Source organism: Hippoglossus hippoglossus, chromosome 10 (genome assembly GCF_009819705.1).
Source record: "Hippoglossus hippoglossus isolate fHipHip1 chromosome 10, fHipHip1.pri, whole genome shotgun sequence".
Taxonomy (NCBI): Eukaryota; Metazoa; Chordata; class Actinopteri; order Pleuronectiformes; family Pleuronectidae; genus Hippoglossus; species Hippoglossus hippoglossus.
Window position 1 is genome coordinate 23685357 of NC_047160.1, and position 22054 is coordinate 23707410.

At 42.7% G+C, this 22054-nt stretch overlaps 1 protein-coding gene across 16 annotated transcripts in view; it reads right to left on the bottom strand.

Annotated features, from left to right (window-relative positions):
• Nucleotides 1-22054, bottom strand: part of LOC117769132 (LIM and calponin homology domains-containing protein 1-like) — a 76247-nt gene that overhangs the window by 16077 nt on the left and 38116 nt on the right. For 6 of the 16 annotated variants that reach the window (XM_034597783.1, XM_034597784.1, XM_034597786.1 and 3 more), the window contains exons 4-12: nucleotides 19908-20014; nucleotides 15882-15912; nucleotides 12331-12441; nucleotides 11050-11248; nucleotides 5993-6251; nucleotides 4565-4801; nucleotides 2338-2496; nucleotides 2125-2307; nucleotides 581-616 (exon numbers count right to left, since the gene is read on the bottom strand). In XM_034597783.1, coding sequence (XP_034453674.1) covers nucleotides 581-616; nucleotides 2125-2307; nucleotides 2338-2496; nucleotides 4565-4801; nucleotides 5993-6251; nucleotides 11050-11248; nucleotides 12331-12441; nucleotides 15882-15912; nucleotides 19908-20014 — 1322 coding nt within the window. Of the gene's footprint in view, nucleotides 1-580; nucleotides 617-2124; nucleotides 2308-2334; nucleotides 2497-4564; nucleotides 4802-5992; nucleotides 6252-11049; nucleotides 11249-12330; nucleotides 12442-14759; nucleotides 15008-15881; nucleotides 15913-19907; nucleotides 20015-20857; nucleotides 21180-22054 lie in introns of those variants that run through there. The other 10 variants (XM_034597793.1, XM_034597792.1, XM_034597781.1 and 7 more) reach the window with 10 other exon arrangements.

Consider the following 22054-nt stretch of genomic DNA (forward strand, 5'->3'; position numbering starts at 1 on the left):
CCGAATTCAATCAGGGAGGAAAGGACTGATTCCAGCTTCCTGACTGTCAACAAAACAAAAACTGATTCCTCGAAAACGTCTTTACAGATCAAGAGTAATGGCTGGGAACAAGTCATTTCACTGATGATTCTATAATGTTTTTAGTTAAGTGGTGCAGGTTTTATTTTCCATGAGTAGAAACCTTTTTAAAAGAGACGTACTACGACCTAAGCCTCCATGGAAACAGATATCTGCATAAATTACTTTCGTTACATAAAACTTTTTGGTCTGTTTCACTCTTCAGTAAAGTTATATAAATGTATTCAGCTTATACAATACAAATTGCAGCTACATATTATTTTAATTGAGCTACAAGACAAATTCAAGCTCTAATAATTGATAATTATTGATAATTCCAGTGTTAACAGCCATTTTAGAGACTTTATTTTACTCATGCTGCCTATAGTCATTATTGCAATCGTTGTAATTTACAAAATAATAAACGTGAGGATTTAAAAAACTTTGCCAAGTAGGGTTTGTTTGTTTTGTCGTGCAGAGCAGCGTCGTGCCAGGCAGCCGGGTGGTTACAAACACAACTTACTGTGAGTCATCTGACACAATATCTGTGTGGCTGAATCTACAGAAGGATGGAGAGAGAGAGAGCATGGAAAAAGAGAGAGAGAGAGAGAGAGAGAGAGAGAGAGAGAGAGCACAATCACAAATGAACACAGATACACTGGAATCGTCCTGAATATTAAACACAGTGGTGACAACGAGGTAATCAAGACAAATACAAAATACGCAGCAGATAGTGTTGATAAATAATGTTTTAAACAAGTGTGTCCCATGGTTTGCACAGTGAGACTCAAACCAAACACAAGGGGGCAGTCTTATCCAAAACACAAGTAGAGCAGAATAGAAATTTACTGCAGCACAAACACTGCTGACGTTCAACAGATGTGTTTAGCAAAAAACTAACTGCAGTAAAAAAAAAAATAAGCGCATGCATCTTTTATCAGAGCGACATGAAGGATGTGGCTTCTCTTTGTCTGTGACCCACAAAGGAGCTTCTACTGTGAAGCGGGACGGGCGTGAGACAGAGTGCAGCTTGTGGTTGTTATCACATGAGAAGCAGGAGACTTAATAAAGAGAAGACTCAGATGGCTATTTGCCATATGGTATATGCTGTAATAATTTGATATGAATTTTGGTAGAAGATGTCCGCCTGTGACACCGAGGGGGTTTCCATTAAAGCCGATTTCAATATTTTGCTTTGTTGTCATACGGGGGAACGACCAACACAGACAAACAACTTAACAAGCACAGATTCATTTAGATAAATTTAAAGCAACACTATGCAACTTTCTTTTTACTTCAAAACAGCAACTGTAAAGTAGTTTGACTTTACTCTGTGTAACTTATTGGTACGATTTCCTGCGAGAAGTGTCGCAGCTTCAACTGTCAGAATCAGGTCCAGCAAGTTAAAGAGTAAAGTAGATCAGTAAAAAGTAAATATGTCTCCAATATTCAACTGGAAACTTTTAAAATATGAAGAGTTTTATACAGTGGAGGCTCCACTGATTCAGTGAGCAGGGGCTTATGGGTAATATCCTTTGTTTTTGTTTTTCTCTACATGAAAACAATTTAATTGTCTGATATGGAGCCCGACAGAATCAATCACTACCCACAGAGGGCGCTGTTACTGAATAAAGTCACGTACTGTTGCTTTAAATACGATGAATGAGTGAATTCAAACATATTTTTTGTGATAATCTGGATGAAACCGTATTTGGGTTTCATGAAGAGATCAAAGATTTAAAAAAAAACATCATGTGTAGTTAATCAAAGATCACATTGTTTTTTTTTTCTTATTCAAATATTTTAAAAGCAGAAAAATAGCAATGCAACGAGGAAATAACACGTTTCCATGCGTTCTGTGTACAATAACAACAGCTTTATAACAATGAGACTTCATCTTAAGGTTGGTAAGTCATCCGTGCTCATAGGAGCACTGCTGAGGTCAAGGTCACATGCTGAGATGGAGTTTTCAACACAATCATGGGGAAAGTGGATCCCTTTGGTTAAACAGTGATTTTCTTAGCTCTAGTTCATAAAGTGTAGTGTAGCTGCTGGACGGGGGCTCACGTTGCAGGAAGATTGCCGTCAAACCAAGATCCTTGTGGGTCGTCACTCTCGCTCAGGGCCCTGCCCTTTCGTCGGCCCGTATTGGCTATTTCTTTTGAAGTGGTTGCCGTGGCAGCAGGTACAGGAAGTAAGTGGGAGGGACTTGGGGTGCGTTTGAGAGAGGTCAGCGTTTGACAGGCCAGCTTCGCGTCCAGCTCTGCACCTGCGACTAGCGGGGCACCAGCGGGTCCCTTGCTCACTCCGGCTTCCTCCCGGTCTGTTGCAGGTGAATGTTTTCCGGGGCCCGTTGCGACCACTGACGCCACAACGGTGTTTCCTGCCAGAGTCGTGGAAAGGTGGAAGAGTTCCTCGGAGCACGAGCGAGCCGGAGTGCTGCGGAGAGCAAAGCAAACTAAAAACGTACTGCTGTCTGGTTATCATCCTATGTCATCAGACAGCATTCCTCTGGAGGAGTCAAGTGCACATGAAGGTTTTTCGAAACATAAATTTAAGAAAATAGCACAGTGTGGTCACTGGTGCTGTCCGTCGCAGACTGGATGGGAAAACAAATTGGAGCCACGAAGCCAAAGAAAAGAAGAAAACACGCTCCGTTGTTTGTCACCCTGTGATGAACAGCTACTTTCTGGGAGACTTATTATTGGACTGTAAATTCCCAGAATGCACAGCAGAGTGAAACACTGGCCAGCTGCCGGCAGTGAAAGGACTCGGCTTCATTTCCAGCCCACTCAGGGTCAGGGAAGGAAGACGGGCTCATTTCCTTACATCCTGAGGGTGGGTCACATGTTCATGTTCCCTGTGCGTGGGTTTATTTGTGTGTGGACACATACAGTGTGTTTTTGTGTGTATGAAGGTTTGTGCAGGTTTTGGCAGACGTCAGCTCAAGTGTAAATAGAAAGGAAAGGCCAATAATTAGGGCTTTTGTTGGTTCATTTCTTGTTTTTGATTTTATCAGTTTAAAAAAACAACATAATCACATCATCATTTTCATATTTTACTCAGCCACATCCTTTGTTTTTTACTAATGAGTATATTAACCCCTGAATATCAGACGTCTGCTCATGATAAGAAACCCAGTTAACGGTTAACAAGCAGCGCCACAGGGCCGGATACAGGCTCCACTCTTCCATCCAAACAAACCGAAACAAACATCTCAGCCTTGTTTTGCTTGTAGAAAAAAGGATGTAACGAAACACAGAAATGTCGGTGTGACACAACCCTGAAGAATCACAACAGCCCCGGCCTTATTTTCCCTCTTGAACAAACACCAGCTGGAACCAACTGAAGAAGCTCATATCAAATCCTTTTTTTTTTTTTTTACAAACACCCAAGAAATCCCACTTTCTCCTCGGCAAACAGCAAAACACATGTTAGATTTCTCCTGAGGGGAATTCTTCTCACTCCCTCGACATGCCGACGATCCAATCAACACCATAACATCGGTGTCAAACAAACAAGCTGCAAACTGGAGGCATGGCTGTAGCACCTCCCCCGACAGGACTGGGAATGAACAAGAAAGTGAAACTGACATTTCTCACATCGCACTGGACGTCTGAGCTGTGAAATATAGAACAACAGTTTTTCCTAACAACTCGTAATCCTCACCTTGTTAGCTGACACCAACTGTGAAGTTGCGTGGCCCTTGGACCAGCCTGCTGGGTAAAGACTTTGTACAATAACAACGAGTTCCTCTTGCAAACTTATTGTTAGGCTGCTCGTGGATAAGAATAGCAGTGGAAGCGATGACCTGGTAATAACAGGGTCACACAGGGAAGTAGCCAAATGGAAACACCAGCTGGGAAAATTCCAAACTGAAGAGACGGTCCTGGCAAAAAAAACTGAAGTGTGTGGATTATCCTCACTGACGGGAACAGATGTGCTGCTGCGGACAGTCTGAAGTGCAATTTTTGCAGTGGTTGAAAAATGTAATTCACTTTGCACAGAGGTAGTAGTGAGGCAGCAGAACCAGAGATATCATCCTTTTTAACACATCACATCTATTTGTACTTGTCTAAACCTGGTGCCTGCATGACCCACAATGCAACCTGACCACAGACAGTTTGCTTGCAGACTCCAGTGTGTTATGCTCAGGCAGAAATCATGCGCAGCTTCAGAGGTCTGGTAAATCTCACTTCCGTCTAATTCCTCAACCTAATATTATTTTCATTTTCTAAACATCCGCAGCCAAATCTGCCTCAAGTGACATTTGGGACATATTTCAAATCAGACACCGCACAGCTTCCTCTGGAGCCACAAACAGCTTTCGATGACATATTAAGTGTCTGAAGGAAACTCAGTTTCTCCTTTAGAAGAATCTTCATACAAACAATATGAACATATAAACTAATAATTTAAAAGTTCTATACAACTAAAACACTATCAATAATCACTTTGTTGATGATTTCAGGGTAAGAGAAAGAAAAAGATGAATTAAGGTGAAGACCTTTGTGCAGAGGCGCCCATCAGGTGCGTAACGGTGTCCGCGTGGGGCTCTGCGTGGGGCTGGGGGACGCTACAGGGCGGAGGGTCACTGCTCCTCCTCCTGTTCGCCGCATGGATCTCAATGCTAGGTATGGAGACAGTGCGCGGCCCTTCATCCTCCCGATGAATCTGTGTCTGGGGTTCAAGGGGCGGGGGGGAGGATGGACTCGGGGTGTCTAAGCTACGGATTTCATCTGGACTGTTACATCAGCCATTCACACACATTTGAGTTGATCACATTGAAGCGTAATTAGCAACAAGGACATGAAGGTAATTGCATAGTGACAACGACACGGTGTGGAAAACACACAAATGTGTTGATGGACAATTAGGTGCAGGTAAGTGGTAAAATTAGGGTTAAAGGGGGGGGGGAACACAAATATACACAACAAGAGGGAAGGAGGTGGAGAAGGAGGAAAAGGAAAACAATAAATGCAAATTAATAAAAAGCACTTGATGATGCAAAATAAAACGGTGGATGAATTTAACCAAGGGAAATGAGAGATCAGCAGCAAACAATGGGTGATACACACAGACACACTCTCCCTGTTGTATATCCTCCTACTCACAACCACAGACCACAGGAGGTAAAACCAAGACCAAGTTCCTGCTGTTGTCCGTCGATGCAGCCAAAGAATTATTCATCCAAAGCCTCAAAACATTAGCCCTTACAACCCTAACACTCCCTTTCTCCTCTCACGCCCCCGACAATAACATCGCACACTGATCAAAAGCACATTACGGAATCTACCGAGCCAGCAGAAATCTGAGAGTTCAACACATGAGATCCACTGAGGAGCAGATGCTTAAAATACATACGATCCCAGAGCTCTCGCACATTTAGCCTTTTTGTCCATGTACCATTTTTCACACTTTTGCTTCAATCGGAGTCAGAAACCAAAGGGAAGCTCACATCTGGCCTCGATCAGCCACTCCCATCTGAACTGCACTGGACAGAGAGAAATAACCAAAAGCCGAAAGGTGCAATTTGACTAAGTGACAACTAAAATTATGCCCTTCCTCCAACAATACATCACTCTGTCTAGATTTTATTCTACTATTTTAAACATCAAACTTGCAGAATGGAGACGACATCATCATAAAAGATGCAGATTTACAGGTGAGAAAAAGTATAATCAGCTAAAATCCTTATTTGAAAGAAAGAAATCAATATCAGGCAAACATAAGTTCATTAAGCTCCTACACTCTTCATCACCAGTGTCAAGACAGTTTGCTCACTCTGCACTGTTACTATGAAAAAAATGCTAAATATGTGAGATCTAGCCACAATTTACCAAAAAACATAGGAGTTTGTTTGTTTAATTCCCAACTGAATAATCGAATAACTTCCCATTGTCATTTTAAAGTCTCTCCGATTAGTCGCACTCACCTGAAAGGTCTGTCTCCCCCTATAGGCGAAGTGGCAGTACTCCAGCTCTTGCGTGCTCCCTCCTCTTTGTCGTTTTTCTTCTTGCGCAGCGGCGTGGGAACGTATCCACTCTGGTTGCTCTTGTTGGGAAGGTACTGGTTAAAGGGCATGGCGGTTCGCAGCTCGCTGACGGACGTCCGCCGCGCAGACATGTCGTCCTTGCGGATGTCCGGCACCTTCCTGTGGGGGGTGCCGTCGGACTCTGAGTCGCTTCCACGGCCTGTTTCAGAGCAGGAGATGAAGGGATGAAGGAGATTATTAATGGTGTCATGGAGCCTTGAACATGAACATTGCCGATAAATTATTTGCAGATGATTTGGTGGTAAAATTGGGTTTTCCTTTAAACGCAGGCTGAACCTCATAATAACGACACAGACATGAACCTTAGCCAATTTTAAAATCAGATTTTGAACAGCTTTTGCATTATTCTGCTGATTAAACAAATACAACCAACAGACAGTGGCAACAACACAACCTCCTCGGTGGATGGAATTGTGTCAATAAACTGTAGTTAAACAGGAATCTTTGCTGCATAAATATTGAAGCATATGAAGACAACACTGTCTCATGTGTGTTGTAATACTTGAATGATAACAGCTTTTGAAAATGACTGAATCCCCTTTAAGCCTCCGAGAGGGAAACGAAGCACAGAGGCTGCTGAGTCATGGTCAGAGACAGACGGGGAGCGAGGGAAAGAGGGAGGGAGAGACTAAATAGTAAAAAAAAATACGAGGAGCAGAATAACTATTGATTGAGGACTCAGACTTCCCCTCAAAACCATCAGGTTATATAGGCCTACAAAACATTATAGTGCCGTTACTGTGTTATTATATGTGGTGCATTCCTGTGGCAGAACATAAATCAACTCCGAGCAGGTTGACGACCCTTTTTTTTCTGACACAAAACAAGCAACGTGAATCATTACTAAACTTGTAACGGTGCAACTCGTGCCGACTAAATTCTAGCCTGCAGCTCGGAAGAATTCACTTAAGATGCCAGTGTGTCTGTGTGAATCAGATTCTCAAATGTTTTAATGTCAGTGGAAACACCTGGATTTGCAGAAGTGCATTGCTCAAGGACCTTTCCCGCTCGGAGTCTTCAAATTCCTCCGCAAGATGTTCTGATGTGATCCTGAGAGCGCGCCTCACTGAGGACATCACATGTTTATAATTCCAGGGATCTACCCTAAGCATACCAGTCATCTCCACTGTCATTAAGGCCTCTTTCTGCTCATTCGGCTCCACACTCAATACATTCAAACTGCAGAAAACGGATACCTGCAGCCCCTGCTTCACCCAAGGTCTCCCAGAAATTCCTCTGCCCAAGATGTGCAGCACATGTGCTACTGGAATTCCCCTCCCAGTGGATGCATGTGAGCTCCATCCATGACCCACGAATATATGACTTAATTTATATATTCTCCCAGTATAAACCCACAATTTCAACCCATAAAAAGTCTTGAGTTGGTTTTGAGCAGATACACGTGGAGGAGGCAACCGCAGCTATCGGTGGAAATAAACGTCACATTTTGAACTTGTGAAAAACCTCTCGTTCTATGAATAGGCTTTTTGTTTTCATGTGGTCCACAGAGATTGACAGAACAAGGTCCAACAGAGGCCTTGAGTTATCCGCACTCCCAACAATGAATGGTTCAATTATGACTCTTAACCCATCAGTTGGAAACATGAGTGACTCTGCCATCCGAGTCCATCTTTAAGGAGCAACACATGTCTTCACGGGGTCGATCTCGTCTCTCGGCACATGTGGTAACACTGAAGCCGGAGCGTCTGTCCGGGGTCGGTGCTCGTACTGTAGCGGGGCTTCAAAGAATCTTATTTACATCAATAACCATCAACATGCAGTCATGCTACATGGGAAAGGAAAAGCAAGGGTCCAGTTCAATGTGGTTTAAAGTGACTGAAAGGCGGGAACAGAAAAACAAATGAAGATCGACAGAGATTCGCTTAAAATCTCCGAGAGCAATAAAGTGAAATAAATGATGACACTTTCAAGGACACAAAATACGATTCCAGTTTTTCCGATGATGTAACACAGATGTACTGAGCTTTTAGTGTGGCTAAAACAAGCCTGGTTCTAAGTAGGTGTTGAAAAACCCACTCATTCCCAACTATTATCTATACTGCTCATCCTTTGAGGTGAACCCTAAAAGGATGAGGAGGGGTTGGAGCTAAATACAGCTGACATTGAGAGAGAGTCGGGCTGCACGCAGGTCACCAGTGAATCGTAAGGATGAGATTTGGTCCTGAAAGTTGGGTCCATAAAATGTTCATGGCAACTGACTGGGAAAATTGCGTTCTCACGTACAGCCACCAGGAGAATATCTGGACTAAAGTGCAGGTCTGAAAGCAACTAGAGACAAATCATACATATTGGAAATTTGAAATCTGATAACTGTACAATATTTCCTGCAAAACCCTTGAAACCATCTTGGTGCCGTCATTCAGGTTTTTATTCAGGTTTCACTGACTGTGGGTTTCTTCCGACACAACTATAGTAAAAGAGGAGAATAGATTAAACTACATTAGAACCAGGAGTACAAAGTGCTTCATTTATCAAAACTGTCTCCATCCACAAACTTGGCCCAAACAAAAGAACCTCTCCAATATTGAATTTCTTTCAGAGAGCGAGTAAAACTCATTTTTCCTGTTCCCTAATTACCGTTAGGGTGAAGTCGGTTTGCAGGTCTGAATAGTGAAAGGTTTTTTTTGTCTAAAAGGCCGGGGCGGCGGAAACCTGCCCGGGTTCAGCCTCTGTGCCTGTTAATAAATGGATACTCTTGTTCTGGGTGTTCTCAGAGTTGCCTGTGATTGGTTGATAACATCATTGTTGTCCTGTTCTCACTTTTCTCACCTGTGCCTCCTGGGTCTGATCCCAACACTGACAATATGAGAATAATGGCCAGGGCTTAGAAATATGATCAGACGGGTAAATCTCCATGAAACGGTTTGAACTAAATGAATGTTTTTGACCAAATAACTTCAACTGAACCTGACCGAGTCACAAAGAGCTTTAGACCGAGTCGGTTTTCTTTGCACTTCCCTCAAAACAGAAATGCAGTCGGACAGGATGCTCGGCCTCTCTCTGTATTTTGTGAAATGTTCATTACATTTCGTCACGAGTGCTGTAACCTTTAATAGGCCGTCATTAAAATGTAAAACGGTCACATTCGAATGCAGAGCAGCAATCAACAGCTTTCAGTGACGTGCAAACTGTAGTTTAACTCCGTTTATGACTCCAACACAACATAAAAACGTTTCTGTTGACCTAAACTTTAAATATTGTGTAAAAACTGTTGCTTTGTAAAACTTCATATGCCAATATGAGGTTGTCTAAACTTATTATAGACTCGCATTGTGATCTGCTTTTTTCTTTATCACAGTGAAGACTGGCAGAATGTAGAGATTTTATGCACCCGCCTAAAAAACACAGAAAACCGAGGAAATATGAGATTTTGTCAAGGAGATATAGAGAATAAAATATAGAAATCAAAGAAATACTAAATTTACAGCAGGCTGGGAGATGCAATAAGGGAATTTCTTTGTTTATTACTTGATATCTAAATACATATTCCTAAACAAAGAGCCTCTGTTATATCTTCTGTCACGACAATGAGGATATAATAACATATGGTACTGTGTCCTTTGTTCTTACGTTTCGTCATCGCTGACAGATGAGTCAAGTGTCAGATCAAAAAACCACTAAAAGCCTCCATTCATTCAACCGCACCTCTTTCTCTCCCGTGTTTCACTGGATCAGGACGCTTCGTCTCTCTCTCTCTCTCTCTCTCTCTATCAATCATCTCTTTCCGCACTTCAAGGGAGCCATCAAACAGCCGTAACCCAGGACAACCGGCACAAACACTCAGCACAGAGGCACTGTTGTGCGGATGTCAATGGCAGGACAGGAAATCCTCCGTGACAGGTGTCACAACTTGCAATGAGAGCATGCACGCTTGGAGATGCCTGGTGGCTGTGGCGTCCATTCACTCACATACATGTCACATATAAACTGATAAACCCACAAAGACGCAGAGATGACTGTAGTTTAAAACAGATTTGGTGTCTCAGTGTTCAAACTGCAGCTGAAAGTCTTGACGAGTTGTTATCTCGGTCACAGGACACAGATTTGCGATAAAGCAATGTTTCATCTGAAGGAAAAACAAACGGACACATGGTTGTAATTCAAATCCTGTCACATCCAACAAATTGCATCATTTGAGTCAGAATTGGTAATTATCAGAAGGTAAAAAACACAAATCTAATAACTTGTGTTTTTTACGTCTCTTGACAGTCATAGGTCATCTTGGTGGAGCCTTGTGTGAATATTACATAACTGAAATGTGTTGAAACAGAAACAGATGTGACAGACGTTGTTATTGTAACTCAGCTTTTTGACACTACAGATTGACAACAGATAGAAGGAGCTGATGACATAATCTAGGTCAAAGGTCAGAAAGTGACAACACACAGGATCCCTGATATGTAGAATTTCAAACTGCAGATACAGACAAGCTTCACTTCAGCAGCACCACAGGTACAAACTACCTCATTCAGTGCATGTGCACGTATCTATAGCCTTCACTGAATTTGAGCCAAATGAAATCAGCACAGCCTGCTCTGAATTTCTTCCCTATAGCTGTTGCATTAAATAAAATGAAACAATGGCCATATATTGACTTCAAAATAGCACTGAGATCTTTCACGTTTCTCTTTTGAAAAAGCCTTTGACTAACACTGGGAGTTGTCCTGTGAAAACACCCGGGGGGAGAACTACAGGCTTTACTACAGTAGCTCTACGAGGACAATGCACCCCATTTATCTATACACTGTATCGGTGCACCACAATCCAGCCAAACAAAACAGCCTGTACCGAATTACTTCCCTTCCTCAAGATAAATGCCTGTGACTAACACGACAAAGGCTATTCAACAGATTTAACCTGCAACCTCTAGCAGTCTTTTCCACTACATCACACATTCCCAGTGCAGTGTCTCCTACCATCGCTGCTGCCGCGGGCAACCAGGACGTCTGGCGACGGGGTTTGACGTGAGCGTGAGCCGAAGGAGTCCAGGCTGTCGAACGAGTCCTCGCGGCCGTGGCGTGGGGGGGAGAGAGAGTCGCTGCGCTCGGAGTCCCAGCAGTCGATGTAGCCACTGTCACGGATGCTGCGTTTCGGGCTCTCTGCCTCCTCCGCCTCCTGGACATGTACACACACACACACACATCCACGTTATATAGAATACACAGGTGTGTAAACTGCATGCACACAAAAGGAATGAAAATGACCAAATATTTCCTTTGAATAATCCTTTAATTAACTAAAAGTCTGTAAACTTGTGTTGTACGTCCACTACAAACATCTCACACTAACTCTGCAGGGTTCCCACGTCCATTTAGCAATCATCCTCTGCATCTTCCCCATCTTCTCTTCTGCCTTCATCGCCCCTTCATCACTCTCTCTTCACCTCGCTGACCCCTCCCTTTGTCTGTCTACAGTTGGAACATGTCTGTGCAGCTAATGGGAGGGGGGGGAAGAGGCCTTTCCTGTCTACAAAATAACTTCCTGTTCCTGACCCCGGGACCATCTGTGATGCAACTCCCAGACCCCCCCGACAGAGTCTTTATTATGCTTTCAAGAAGGCTTTACTACTACATCATTTCTGTTTGATTTATGTCTTTAGTGAAGTCATGACATCACAGAGTTAGGGTGCACCGGTAAGGTGAATGTAAGATGTTACGTTTCAGGTTTTGTAAAACTCCAGCTGAGCGTTCACCTGCTTCTTCCTTTTCCACAACCTTAAGGTCCAGTTTCCAGTTAATAAGCATTAGAAGTGAACTGAAAAGCACCGATTCAATCTTGAATGTGTGCACCTGATGTGCTTTTGCTAAGATTTTCCAAATCCAATTTCATTGTTATTTTTTCCTTTTGTTTCATGGAGACGTGGCTTTGTTTTGGTTCGGCTGCAACGTGTTCACATCTGGGGAAGTGGTTGTGCTGAGTTGGCAGTAATTCCTCAATTTTACAGAACAGCACAGGGACGTCACTTCGTGGAATAAATTGCACGAGGGCGACATCATGGCGAGAGACTTGCGGTCAGTGTGTGTGCGTGTGTGGGGGGGCTCACTTATCTGTCCTTTTGGGTCTGTTAAAATGATGAAGACAGGTCAAGATGAATTAAATATAATCATGGGGTGTTTATACGCTGCTCAACATGATCACACTAAACATACTAATTCAGTTCAGTAACTCGGACCATCACCAGATGTGGCTCGACAAACCTTTCGCATCTGTGACAGCAGGCCCTCAAACTCTTTCAGGTCCAGCGTGGGCCCGTTGTAGGAGGTACAGCCGTTGGCAGCACGACCCAACCAGTAGATGGTGATTAAAACCTAAGGGACAGAAAAAAGAGTCTGGCAGTCAGGCATCATGATGAAATTAGAGAATTCTTAGTTTGCAAAGAAAACCCACACTTTTACCCCCATATTTGAATTAATGTTTTAAAATAAAGTGACAGCCCGGATGCACAAACACATCACAACACACAAATTGAGCCTGTTTAGGTGTAAAAGTTCATATTCGAACTATAACGACCTGTTGGAATTTAGTTTGAAATGTCAGAAACACTCCAGACTTTCTGAAGTAGTCTTCCTTGAGATCCAGCAGAGGGCGCTCACTATCAGCTTGACCTATTGAATGCCCTCTTGACCCCATCAACATGGTAAGACAGTAATGTTATGTTTAGCAAGGAAAATGGAGGAAGCTAGCAAGGCCCTCCACACAAAAAGCCTCCGAGAAGCGGCTGTGTGGTCGCGTTTTGGGTTCTACGCCGAAGACAACAAAGTAACCGACAAGGTCAACACTGTTTGTGCAGTTTGAAACATGCAACTGTCTTTCTCTTTACATTAAAGGAAGATAAAAGTGCTTCAGGCAAAACACTACAACAATCCTCGACTCTGTTCCGTTAATTTTCTCCTTCTACAAACCGACACAAGCTGGTTTCCTGGCCATTACAATCCAGCCTCTTTCAAAGAAGTTGCATGTTAGTTCGAGGCGTCCTGCACAAACATGACAAGACTGAGTCATTGTTCTGACCCTGAGAACAGGCGCAGGCCCTTTTACCAACGTTGATCAAACCTTCAGGCACCAAAGTGATTTATATTCGCCTGTAGACCCACTTAGCCCAGAGTGCATGAATGACCAGGTCAGTTTCATCTCCTTCCAACACAATAATCCAGTGGAACCAGGAGCTGTGTCTTACTTGTACCTTGAAATGGTGCCGACTGTGATGGAGGAACCAAAGTTTTTATGCATTCAATGTAACCCCCCCTGTGGAGTTAGCCAAATGGCCGAAATGCAGAATGCACAGATTGGCTGTGTCAACTGGGAGAGCTGCACCTGTAGCACTGTTGGCAAAGTGATGTCAGCCATATTGACTGTGTCCATGTCAACCAGCACTCCACAGGGGATTGCTTTGATAAGAAAGCTCAGCGTGGTTTAATGTGTTCATGTCAGTCGTCAGTGTAAACACCCTCTGTCGTTCAAACACACCGGTCAGCTGATCAGAAGACACACATCTAACAGAGGGTCAGCCTCACTGGGATGCAACTCTACATCTGGGAGAGATTTCAGTGTCTTGCTCAAGGACACGTCCACATCACACCTGGAATCAAACCAGAACTCTATTAAAACAGATCAAAACTGCTGGTTTTTCCTTCATCTTCATATAAAATAGCTGCACATCTTGCTTCCGCACGAAATGCCACTAATACAAAGGAGCTGTGCTAAAGCAGTGCTGCACTTGCTGTGGTCGTGGGTCGTCATCTGCACACTATGGTACGCAGAGCAGCAGATTGTTTCCCTGTCACCAGCACAATGAACACATCCGTGCCAGCTCCCATTGGAAGTGGGTCAGCACCAACTGTGTTTCAGTCGCTTACTACTGTGCTTTAAACGCATCCATATCGATCTGTGCTGCACAAACACAGCGGGGGGGGGGGGGGGAGAAACATGCACGATTGCACTCACATGATTCAGACATGCAACATTAAACCTACTGCAAACAACAGTAGACAAACAGCAACTTGGACTGAGCTACAGTGGATGAAAGACTGACTGACTGTAATATAAGTGACAGGCCTGACGGTGACGTGATGCACAGTGTCACACTTGCTTTGCCACTTGAGTATCAGCAGCTGTCCTTCTCTGGCAGATGTGGAAAGACCTGTCAAAGAGGTTCCACTGAAAACAACAGTCATCTCTTTGTTTCATGTGCAAACACACTTGATCACAAGTGATGCAAAGGCATGAATCAACAAAAAAAACCATCTACAGTGTAAACACACACACACACACACACACACACACACACACACACACACACACACACACACACACACACACACACACACACACACACACACACACACACACACACACACACACACACACACACACACACACAAAAGCACCTGTCACAATCCACAGACCAGTTCTTGTCCATATTAGGTACAAAGTCCATATATCCATTATTAAAATGCACAAATGCACAACCCTTCCTGCTCCCACCTGCAACAGCTAAACTGTCATCTCATGACTCCAGCAAAATTCCACCCATTCATGCGATACCCTCTTTGTCCCATCTGTTTGCTAAACAACACCTTTTTTTTTTTACCACATCAGCAAATTCCACTTGGTGCAGTTCCTTCACCTCTCAATATGTGACGTGCAGCAGAGACAGCTGCTATCAAATCCTAGTCGCCAGCCTTAGTCTGCAGGGTAGATCCACAGTGGAGCGGCGTACCGTAGCAGCAGTGGCTGCTGGAGGTTTACAGGCCGTCTGTTTTGCTACTGCTTGTAAATTCTGGCTGAGCTGTGGCTGAGAGCGCCTGTGTGTTGTCAGCTGGATGAGCTAGCAGCCGCTGCCAGCTCTGCAGCTCAACACATTAACTTGAACCGTGCACAGCAGCATCACAGAGAGAGAGAGAGAGAGAGCGAGAGAGAGAGAGAGAGAGAGAGAGAGAGAGAGAGAGAGAGAGAGGGCACGCTTTGACTGCAGAGTGGGCAGGGCTAACGTTATGTGTTGGACTTCTTAAAGCAGCATTATTATGAACAGAGGAGAGGGATGGTGAAGAATAGTTGAAGAGAGCAGGTATGAAATGAGTAGGTATTGGGGATTAAATATTTCAAATAAAACAAAAAAAGCAGCTGAGGCACAAATAAAGTGACTAAGGGCAGATTAGGTAGAGTTACAATTAGCTACTATCTATTTAATTGATATAATTAGTAAAGTTATGTGTGTAATATAAAGACAAAGAAAGAAGACCTGAAGGAACACATTAAAACTGGGAGGGCAGAATAAGTAAAACTGGAAAGACCAGCACTGATAGACCATAGAGTGTGGTCAAAAACCTCTTCTCCTCCATGTTTGCAGATGGGACATGGACCAAACAAACAAAAAATTTAAGTATGTGTGAAATCAAATGTTCTTAATCTCTGGATAGTGGGAGAAAAATGTGTAATCCATCTTAATAAAGTCTATTTCAAAAGCTGGTGAAGTGAAATGTTTGAGATACAGTAGATAAAGGAGAATAGCCTGCATAGATGAAGCTAGAATAGACGAGACAGAATGAATGGAATTCCACGTGAAGTATTTAACAACACAGAGCTGCTGTGGGATGAACAGAAGTGGTGGAGCTGGAACAGGCAGCTGAAATAAAGGACGACAACCGCAGCACAGACAGAAACACAGGGCTGTAAAAACTGTTTCCTTCCAAACATACAATTAGAACACAAGCACATTATCCCACTGTAATCCAGAAGTGTCACTTACATTCTTCAGCTTTCGGCTGCAGTCACTTCCCCTGGAGAACGAGACAGAGACACTGAGTTACATAAAGATACCAGCAGACACCCAAGATGCCTGAACTCCCACATATCCATGCAAAACAGCAGCAAAAAGAAAACTGATTAAAACTATGTGGGAATCTGCGGTGAGTTCAGCCCACACAGGGAGAACTCACAGCCTCAGTAGCTCAGTGATTCAATGACAACATACAGTAGAAGAATATCTGAATATCTGCTGTAGTTTCTCTGCTTCAAAAAGCGTTAGGACGCGTTACAGCTGCTCTCTTACACCAATATTCTTCATTTTTTTTTTTCGACAGTGCGTCTCAGTGGCGGTCAGTCGCTTTGACTGCCAAGTGAAGTCAGGGAGGTGCAGTGCACAAACACCACAGCCGAGGCCACTTAGCGCCACACGTGCTGCCAAAGTGAGAAGATGTGGATCGTGTGGCTTGAAGCTATAAATGGGAAGTGAAGCAGTTAAACTGACCCCAACACACATGGTGTTGTGGAAATGCAAACTTGCATTTTAAGAGAATAGATGAAAATACATAAACATGCATTACGAGATATGACGACATTAGTTGGAAGAATGCCACACAAGAGATGCACACGTTTCAAAGTAACATATATTCCACAGTGTGTTTGAAAAACACCACACCCTAAGGCACAAAGTTTTAAAATGTTTTTAAAGTGAGAGGCAACAAGGAGCTGCCAAAGCTTTCTGGCCAAGTCTATGCACCAGAGTGAAGAAATGTGGTCATCCTTATTCTGGATTATGACCAAAAAACCAATCATACCAAAACCAGAAAGAGTAAAACATTTTTTACAGACATAAAGTTCACTATACTTCGTGCAGGTATTAACAAACAACATACTTTATAGAAGTAGATTTAAGCTTCTCTATTCATTTGAGTTAAATCATAGAATAGCTGTCAAACATAAACGACAGCATCATCACTGAAATATAAGAATATGTCTTCTTGTATATTACATCCCTTCTGAGAAAGGGCAAAAATACTGTTCATTTTCTCTTTAACTGACTTTAAATTGTTGAATTACTTGTTAACGTATATAAATGTAAACATCGGGGGAGTTTCCAGAGCCCAAGGGCCACAAATCCCAACTCACTCAACGTGCAGGTAAAACCTAAGTTGCAGTTGCATGGGTTTTCCATAACAGCAGCGAGCGGAGAAAGAAAGGAATGTAAGAAGAGGAGGTGAGGAGCGAGGTGACAGCAGCTGGAGGGAATGTAGTGTCAGTCCTCTCCTTCCTCCTCCTCCTCATCATTCTCTTTGTCAGCCGACTGAATAAACAGTGCGACAGGTAGACAGCTTGTCTCTTGCAGAGGTAAACCTGAGGGACAAACGCAACAGATTCCACCAGATATGAGATCACACTCAGGGGCCAGGCCAGAGTAACATCTGTCAGGCTCGAGTGTTTTCTTTCCTAAGACTTTAAATAACGTCATGGTTACTGACGCTGACCGAAACAAACAGTATCGATGACAAACCAAAACCTTTATTTGTTTTTGTCATATTTGGATATAACCTACAATAGTTATAGGTATTGCTTTGACTCGATTCTTGTTTAAAAACCATATCTCTATACGTAACATTTACTTTAAAGATGTGCAAAAAGTGTAATGACACATCAAAGCTTTCAGATTTCATGAGACAATTAACACTGAACTTCAGACTTTGGTTTTTATCCTCATTTATCATTTATATTCTACCTAATGTCCCTTTTGACCTTTTCCATGTTCTCTTTTAATTAAATGCTTGCAGCAAAGTTGTATCATTAAATGATAATTTGAATCAAAATGATAATAATAAAGGTCTGTATTTATGTATTTTTTAAATCTATTCAAGAGAAAGATATCTCAACTGGGCTCCATGCTGTGTCAGGGCTGGTTAAATAATTACTATGGATATCACAATGTGTATAACTATGATGGAGAAGACAAATAGCAACTTACTACTTATCAATATTAAATAAATCCTGAAGACTTGTTTGTACTCGTGGACTGTTTTCCATCACACGTATTTCAACCCAACTGTGAGGGGAAATCCATTTTTACAAATTCAACGGAAAAATCTCCTCCACCTTCCACTTCTGTCTGTTTCCATCAACAAGCGGAGGAACAGGATATATTTCAGGGCCTGAGCTCATAGTGTTCCACGACCTGTCTTGTCTTTACGCCTCCCTGTCCCAGAGGAGTAAACACCTGTCCAGTGCGACGCGGGGGGAAGCAGCAACGAAACTTTTTTCCTGTCGTGAGTACACGAGCTACAGGAAAAGAGGATCCTGTACGACAGATGTTACATGACAACTGGAAATAGAACCGGGCCACTTAAACAATGACAGCGATATTTCCTCTCGGGTCTGTGATTGCTTATTCCTGACATTTTGAAGAGTGAAACCTTTTTCTCCGAGTGTGGAAATCACCGAACGACATGAACCACTGCAGCTCATTGATCTTTACATGCTTTTGTAATGAGTATATTAAAAATAACACAGATTAAGTCCGTCACTTTTTATTGGAAATCTGTTCTATATATTTATTGGTTGAAGGGGAAAAACTACATATATTTAATTAGTGATGAATTGTCATTACGTCTACCTCAAAAGAGTGGGAAGGTAAATCCTAGATGAAAGCTTACGTTAAGTTCCTCTATTTCTTAATTTAAACGAAAAACACACAATCTGGATTTGTTTAACTTTTCTAGACCAGTCAGGGAAAAAATTATTGCTTTAAAAAGTTAAACGTCATGATTTCCTTATTTACAGTGTCAAGATGAACAAGGCATGGACTATTACCTTTACTGTAAACTTGCACACATGCTCAGAATAAAAAGATATATAAATACTGTATTAAAGTACACGATCACACACACACACACACACACACACACACACACACACACACACACACACACACACACACACACACACACACACACACACACACACACACACACACACACACACACACACACACACACACACACACACACACGTCTTTGTCCAAACGGAGCCAGTGGAGCAGCTCCTCTTGAGAGCAGCTAACATTAGCACCGTCCTCTCTACCCTCCATCTCAAGCAGCACCCGTCTAAACCCTCCAGTGAATGACGCCTCAGCCAGAACATAGGCAGCACATTCACATAAAAACATACAGTATATATAAAAAAAAACACATACACATGGCTTTGTTACCAAGCAACTGTGGTTCTGTGGGTGATTTAAAGCTTCTTGTTGTATTTGGACAGAGACTGGTTGTGTAGAACAGATATGCCGTTGTTGCTCTGCTGACACACACTCATACAAACTTCCATTTACTCCCATTTAGTTGTTTGTGTTGGCCCTGAACTGGTTTATTGTCTGATGCAGAGAATGACGGACAGTGTGACACACAAAGAGACACACAACCAGTGTTACGGACAAGCCATCTATTAACACACAACTGAAGTGATCATCATCATCATGAGCGCTCAGTCACAACCACTTAATAACAACACAACTCTCCCTTTATCCTAAACATTCATGAAATACACTCAAAAGCTCAGGACGGTTTTGGAGCTTCCTTGGTCAAGAGTGAACTTTGAACACAAAGTTAAAGCAGAGGTCATTAAAGAGCACAATTGTTTTTATATTTAATCATCTACTGTACATCTCCATGACAACCGGGCAGAATCCATCTGATAAAGATCATATGATAAAGTCGAAATGTTCTGAACAAGAGAGCCTGAGGAAAGAAGTTATTATGATAAAATGTTTTATTTTTACCAAATAAAAATCTAGCCTGCATTGGTATATTGATAATTTTTGTCAAATATAATTTTGTCTTTTCTTTGCAATCTGGATAAAGAGACTGATCGACACATTTCTTTTCACATTGTTTAATTTCATCATTCTTAAACTACTTTGAAAATGTGCAGGGGAATCAAACTGAAAGGCTGAAGCACACAGATTCACACACAGTCATTGAGCAGGGAGGTAACAGTGAAGTCTTACTTGGCGATGGGGCGTGTTGACGTGTCCTGCAGGTCTCCAGGGTCGAACAGCTGGGAGCCTTTCAGTCCCAGCTCCTCACAGCCTCGGAGAAACACACTGAGGTTGTCCTGCACCACACACACACACACACACACACACACACACACACACACACACACACACACACACACACACACACACACACACACACACACACACACACACACACACACACACACACACACACACACACACACACACACACACACACACACACACACATTTCATATGGGTTAATACACTGTTTGCAGACACACAAGGCAAAGCAAGGTCAGGCTCATTCACTGCACAGGGTCATGACTGTGATGACACTCTCACAGTGCCTTTCTATACGATTCACATTCAATCAGAAAAATATTGAAAAAAACATATAAGTGTAATTTGTTCTGGTTTTTATTTACACTAGAAAAGTTGAGTCTGGCTTCACATGGTTGCGTCAAACATAAACACACATGTAAACACAGGTGAAGAATTACCTCTCTTACTCTAAACCTAACATACACCCGACTCTGACCTTTAACTTACACCAAGTCTCAAACCTCATAGAACCCATCAGAGCACTATGAACTGTCCAAACAGTTGTAATGGTGAAAAAACGTCCTCACTGTTAAAGTCAACAGTTTAAAGAGAGAAGTACAACAACGGTTCCACAGATATTTAGATAAAAGTTCAAGTTTCTCTTCATTAACTGCACAGTAAGTCTCTTCCCATCGCAAACACAACTTCTAAATTAGGTGCTTTCAACGTTTCTCTCTCAGATAAACACACAGAAGAACGTTTGCCAGAAATGTAGAAACAACAACAACAAGTCATGAAACGAGTGCGTGTAATTCATGTCCCTGGTCAGAGGAGGTTTAGCTCAAACAAACATGCAAACACACAGTCTTTGCACAACATGAAAATCAGGATACCTGCTCGACAGAAACGTGACACTGCCAGGTTTCGTGTCCGGTTTACGTGCACCCCCCCTCTCAGATTACTACAACTTTCACTCTTCACTCTTCACTTCCTTCCAGTGTTGTCCCGCTCCTCGTTTATCTCCCCTCGTTCACCTGCTCTTCCTCGATCTGTCCCCTTCTTCGTCTCCGTCCCTGCTCCTCAGTCTCTCTCCATCTCCTCAGTCCTCACTCTCACATCCCTGCTCTCTGACAAAACTCTTTGTTGGGTGCAACCTGAGCTGAGCTCTCCTCTCTCGTTCCCAGGTTCTCTCTCTCTCTCTCTCTTTCTTTGTGTAGGTCTCTCTATCCTTCTGAGGGCCACAGCCAATTGCCCTTCCCTCCAACACCCCCCCCACACTTCTCCTCCTCTCTGGGTGTCACCGTTTCCTCTCCACCCTGATTGTCCCAGGCACACCGTATCTCTCTCACACACCAAAACACAAATACAATGTGCAATATACACAGCATGCAAATTTACATAAAATACTATTATACATCAATCCAAGTGCATAGAAACACAAAACTAAGATACTTATTTTACATGTACATGTACACACTAGGTGGTGAGAGAATACATGCATTGCTTCAAACACACTCTCTGAATCACTTTTTTTCTCACGATCCTTTGCCATTTGGTGCAAAACACCACATCTGAACCCACCCTGCAGCTTCCTGTGTTTTTGGGAAAGCTACGTCTCTGCTCTCCTGATCTCACACACACACACACACACACACACACACACACACACACACACACACACACACACACACACACACACACACACACACACACACACACACACACACACACACACACACACACACACACACACACACACACACACACACCTTTGTCAGAGGACACAGTAATCTATTCTACTGAGTTTGACTCCAAGGGCACACACCTACAGTGGGATTAAATGGGTCTCTCTCACACTCACACGGCGGTGACTGTTTAATCTTATTGAACTGTTTTACTATTAATGACATTTACTGTCCCTGCAATCTGACTTCAGTCTGTTTCACTGTGATAAACTGATACACAATAGACACAAAAAAGTGTACAATGATCAGGTTTTGGATTGTATAGCAAATTTAATTAATGAGTTAGTATAATTTAATTCTATTCTAAATATTAAAGCACTGTCAAACAAGAGCTCTGAAAGCAAG